Source organism: Rhipicephalus microplus, chromosome 8 (genome assembly GCF_043290135.1).
Source record: "Rhipicephalus microplus isolate Deutch F79 chromosome 8, USDA_Rmic, whole genome shotgun sequence".
Taxonomy (NCBI): domain Eukaryota; kingdom Metazoa; phylum Arthropoda; class Arachnida; order Ixodida; family Ixodidae; genus Rhipicephalus; species Rhipicephalus microplus.
This window is the reverse complement of record NC_134707.1, coordinates 21,020,004-21,023,256: the sequence shown is the minus strand read 5'-3', so window position 1 is coordinate 21,023,256 and position 3,253 is coordinate 21,020,004. Positions and strand designations below refer to the sequence as shown.

General features: G+C 41.9%; 1 protein-coding gene across 2 annotated transcripts; it reads right to left on the bottom strand.

Annotated features, from left to right (window-relative positions):
- Nucleotides 1-221: 221 nt before the first annotated feature.
- Nucleotides 222-2,603, bottom strand: LOC119164238 (uncharacterized). Of its 2 annotated transcripts, none has more exons than XR_012885275.1 (3): nt 2,452-2,603; nt 1,320-1,652; nt 222-496 (listed from the first exon to the last, which is right to left on the bottom strand). XR_012885275.1 is itself a non-coding variant. In XM_075870388.1 (3 exons), the coding sequence occupies exons 1-3, from the start codon at nt 2,567-2,569 to the stop codon at nt 256-258; spliced, it is 675 nt and encodes a 224-aa protein (XP_075726503.1). In that variant the 5' UTR covers nt 2,570-2,603; the 3' UTR covers nt 222-255. The 2 variants fall into 2 exon arrangements, 1 of the variants encoding a protein (XP_075726503.1); XM_075870388.1 differs by having other exon boundaries at nt 1,320-1,635.
- Nucleotides 2,604-3,253: the final 650 nt, after the last annotated feature.

Sequence of the window (3,253 nt, the reverse complement as noted above, 5' to 3'; positions counted from 1 at the left end):
AACAATAACCAATGGCTATGAAATCACGTTCAGAATCAGAATATTTGGTTTTAATTTCAAAATATGCATGTCTGTTAGCGTGTAGATAGAAAATAGCGCCATTACTTCATAATCAGCAGAGAATCTAACCTAAGTTTTTTTTTCTTTAGATGTATTCATGAGGTTAACAACACATACACAAGTCAGTCCGATGGAATAACGCGAATATATACGGCAAGCAATACAATTGTTGGCTTGAGAGTTTTTATTATTCGCTTATTTCTTATCAGTACACTGACTAAGCGGTATACATGTCTCTTCTCCCGCTTTCAACTCTTTGACGAATCCTGGCCAACAGACGCATTCACCATCGTTGCAGCGCATGCGACAGCTCTTAGGGCGAGAGAGTCCACACTTCGGCGCGCAGTTGGTTGAACATAGCTGGAAAGTGGAGAAGACTGGGCACTTCGGTGAGCACCAGGATACCGGTACGCAGGTATTTTGTCGCCAGGGGTCACTGCGACGAAGACCACGACGTCATACTTAGTAAGTTACACACAGTGCAGATCTTAAGTGTTCTCAATAAAAGATACTGTTTCAGAACACAAATTTTTAGTTCTCTTCATCTCCGATCTCCTCGAGGATAGTTTAAAGAACCGCCTTACCTGAAACTTTGTATTTGTTTTGCCTTCAAGGCCTTTTTGTTACTTGAAACTAGTGTATCCTGCTTGAAGCAGTAAGTGCTAAAACAGTACATCTTTCACATTTCGAAACTCAAAATCTACTACTTGCGACGCATACATATACTCACAGATGTGGCGATATTTTCCAACCCATCGTCTCATACTCATTGTGATTATCTTGGTAACATGGTCTTTTTTACAATAATTAAAGATGGCTTTGAGAACACTTCACTTGAAAAGCCATGAGGCCTACTTAATCTGTTAAGACGACACACCTAAAATACTCGCACCTAATGAAACTTGTATATACATTATTAGGTCTGACCAGGACATATTAGGTCTGACCAGTCTGACCAGGACATTATATAGTCCTGGTCAGACTTTCCGAGACATCCTTATTTAGATATACATGAGATAGTGGCCTGGCAACTTTCGACTCCCCTTCAACACCTGTACACCTCCTATATCTCGAATTGTCTGCTGTCTTTTGAATGACGTTTGATTTTTATAACCGTGACAAGCGCCAACTGGTAAAGACAAATTGCTTACGCAAAAGCGTTCCCGCTCCTGAAAACATCGCAGGTTCTTTACGCCTCGGAATTGATATTTGCAATATTTCAATGGAAGTTTAACGCTGCGGAGGTTGCGCATACTTACAGCACGTAGCCTGGTGCGCAGGCGCACCCAGTGTTGCACTCGAATGTCTTGCAGTCACGGTCTGCTGGTCGGCCACATACCATAGGACATGCAGGCGAGCACCTGGTGAAGTCCGCATACCACTCGTTCATGCAAGTGTAGCATTCTCGAGAGCTTATGCACTGTCCCCAGGCATTTCGAACGAAACCTGTTTTGCAATGGCACCAGCGGTGCTTGTATCGCTCGGTGGGAAGCACCAGCCACGGCTTGCAGAAACGATCCACTTGCGGCGCGTTACTTGGCACGGGCACTTCTTCAGAGCTGCATACACCGCGACCTGTTGGAAAAGCACTCCTGCATGAAAGTTTCGTAAAAAATGATCACTCTGCTTTTCTAACTCTTCTAAAACAATACGAGTGATTCGTTTTTTGTTGTATTAAGAAATTATTACACTAAATCTGCGCTACAAATAAGGTCTGCTGTAGAGATGGGGCCAATTTGGTCCCGCCAGTCGATCACTCGAAAGCTTTAAGACGTTTCTAGGATGTGAAAGCTGCTCGCATGCACTGACTAAACCTCGTTCTAATGCTTGCCTTTCAAAACGAGAGTCCGAGAATGTCTCGCTGGAGCTCTTGGTGTTTCGCCACGTGAAGGTCACGTGCTACACGGCTCTACTACTCCCGTTTTTATGACTTGTGCCCAGCGTGCGAGGCTTCCTTGTTTTCCTTTTTGAGTCAGGAATCACTACTGAAGGGGTATACTTTGAATGGCTACAATTACGCAATTTCATAATATTATAATAAATCACCGCATTTTTCAGAAAAGTATCTAAAACTGTTTGAAGTAATTTACATGTAGAGGAACATTTGTGCAAGGGGCAATACCTATTCCTTTAAATGGCCTGTTTTAACCTAATTATGTACCAGTGTTGTTCTAGTCTCCGTTAAAAACAGCGTAGAGTTAAAACATCTTCGGCACTAGCATCATTGATTCTATTTCAAATCACAATAACTGTAAATTTGAGCACAGTGGCGGAGTATGCGCCTTCATTTCTCAAATATGGCTTCGAAAGGCAATACCTGTCTTGATGTCAGGTGTAATGTGCGTCTTGTTGGTAGGAAAAAAAGACGTCCTTACGATGAGTTGTACTTACCGGTAACAGATGCAGCTTCAAACGCGACACAAAATACAATGAAAAGTCCGTAAACAGGGGTGGTGTCGAGCCGATGATTCCACAAACGGACTTGGAATTTTTCATCGCAAGCTTCCATATTTCCGTCCCTGCCTACACAAAATACAAGCAATACGAACATAGTGATACATGTACGCCCTCTAAAGCAATTGTCCACAATCAGCGAGAAAGAGTCGTCTAGGTTTTCTTTTTGCTTAATATGGACACTTGGGGCAGCCTGTGGACACCTGCAGTTTAAAACAACAATTGTCTGCACCCCTCCTGAGAAGAAGCGTGAGTTTCCCCTATACTTCCACCTGCTATGGAAGCATAAGGGAAAGAAGTAATAAATTTTATCTTAAATGACTGTATTGTTTTTTCTTGATAAAGGTAGTAATTAAAAATCTGGAATATTCCAGGTACCTTGAGAATCGGCTTTATGTGAAGCATGCGTATGAAAAGTGACTGTGTTAATTTTTTTTCTATTGGATCAACCGTCTTAAAATTGACGCGAAAGATGTGTACAAATGCTCACCCAGACATAAGTTAAACAGTCGCATATGTTTTATATAATCAGTTGTCCACAGTTGCGTAACTATTTCAACAACAAGATTGACATGAGCAACACCAGAAGCCACCATGAACATCTATCAGTTTATTTACCGCGTGAGCGTTAAAAAAAAAAAGCTGACATCTTAAGCGCTGACCTGACGAATGCAAATAATTATTATGATTGTCTTACGAGGAATTGAACTCTCGCATTCTCTGGAGCCATGAAGTATTC

Bases quoted from the DNA above. Each gene is read 5' to 3' on its own strand.
- LOC119164238 (XM_075870388.1), bottom strand. From the start codon at position 2,569: ATGGAAGCTTGCGATGAAAAATTCCAAGTCCGTTTGTGGAATCATCGG. The intron at 1,636-2,451 runs GTAAGTACAACT...CTTTTCCAACAG, and splicing joins TGAAGCTGCATCTGTTACCG to GTCGCGGTGTATGCAGCTCT. The intron at 497-1,319 runs GTAAGTATGCGC...TCTTCGTCGCAG, and splicing joins TGCGCACCAGGCTACGTGCT to TGACCCCTGGCGACAAAATA.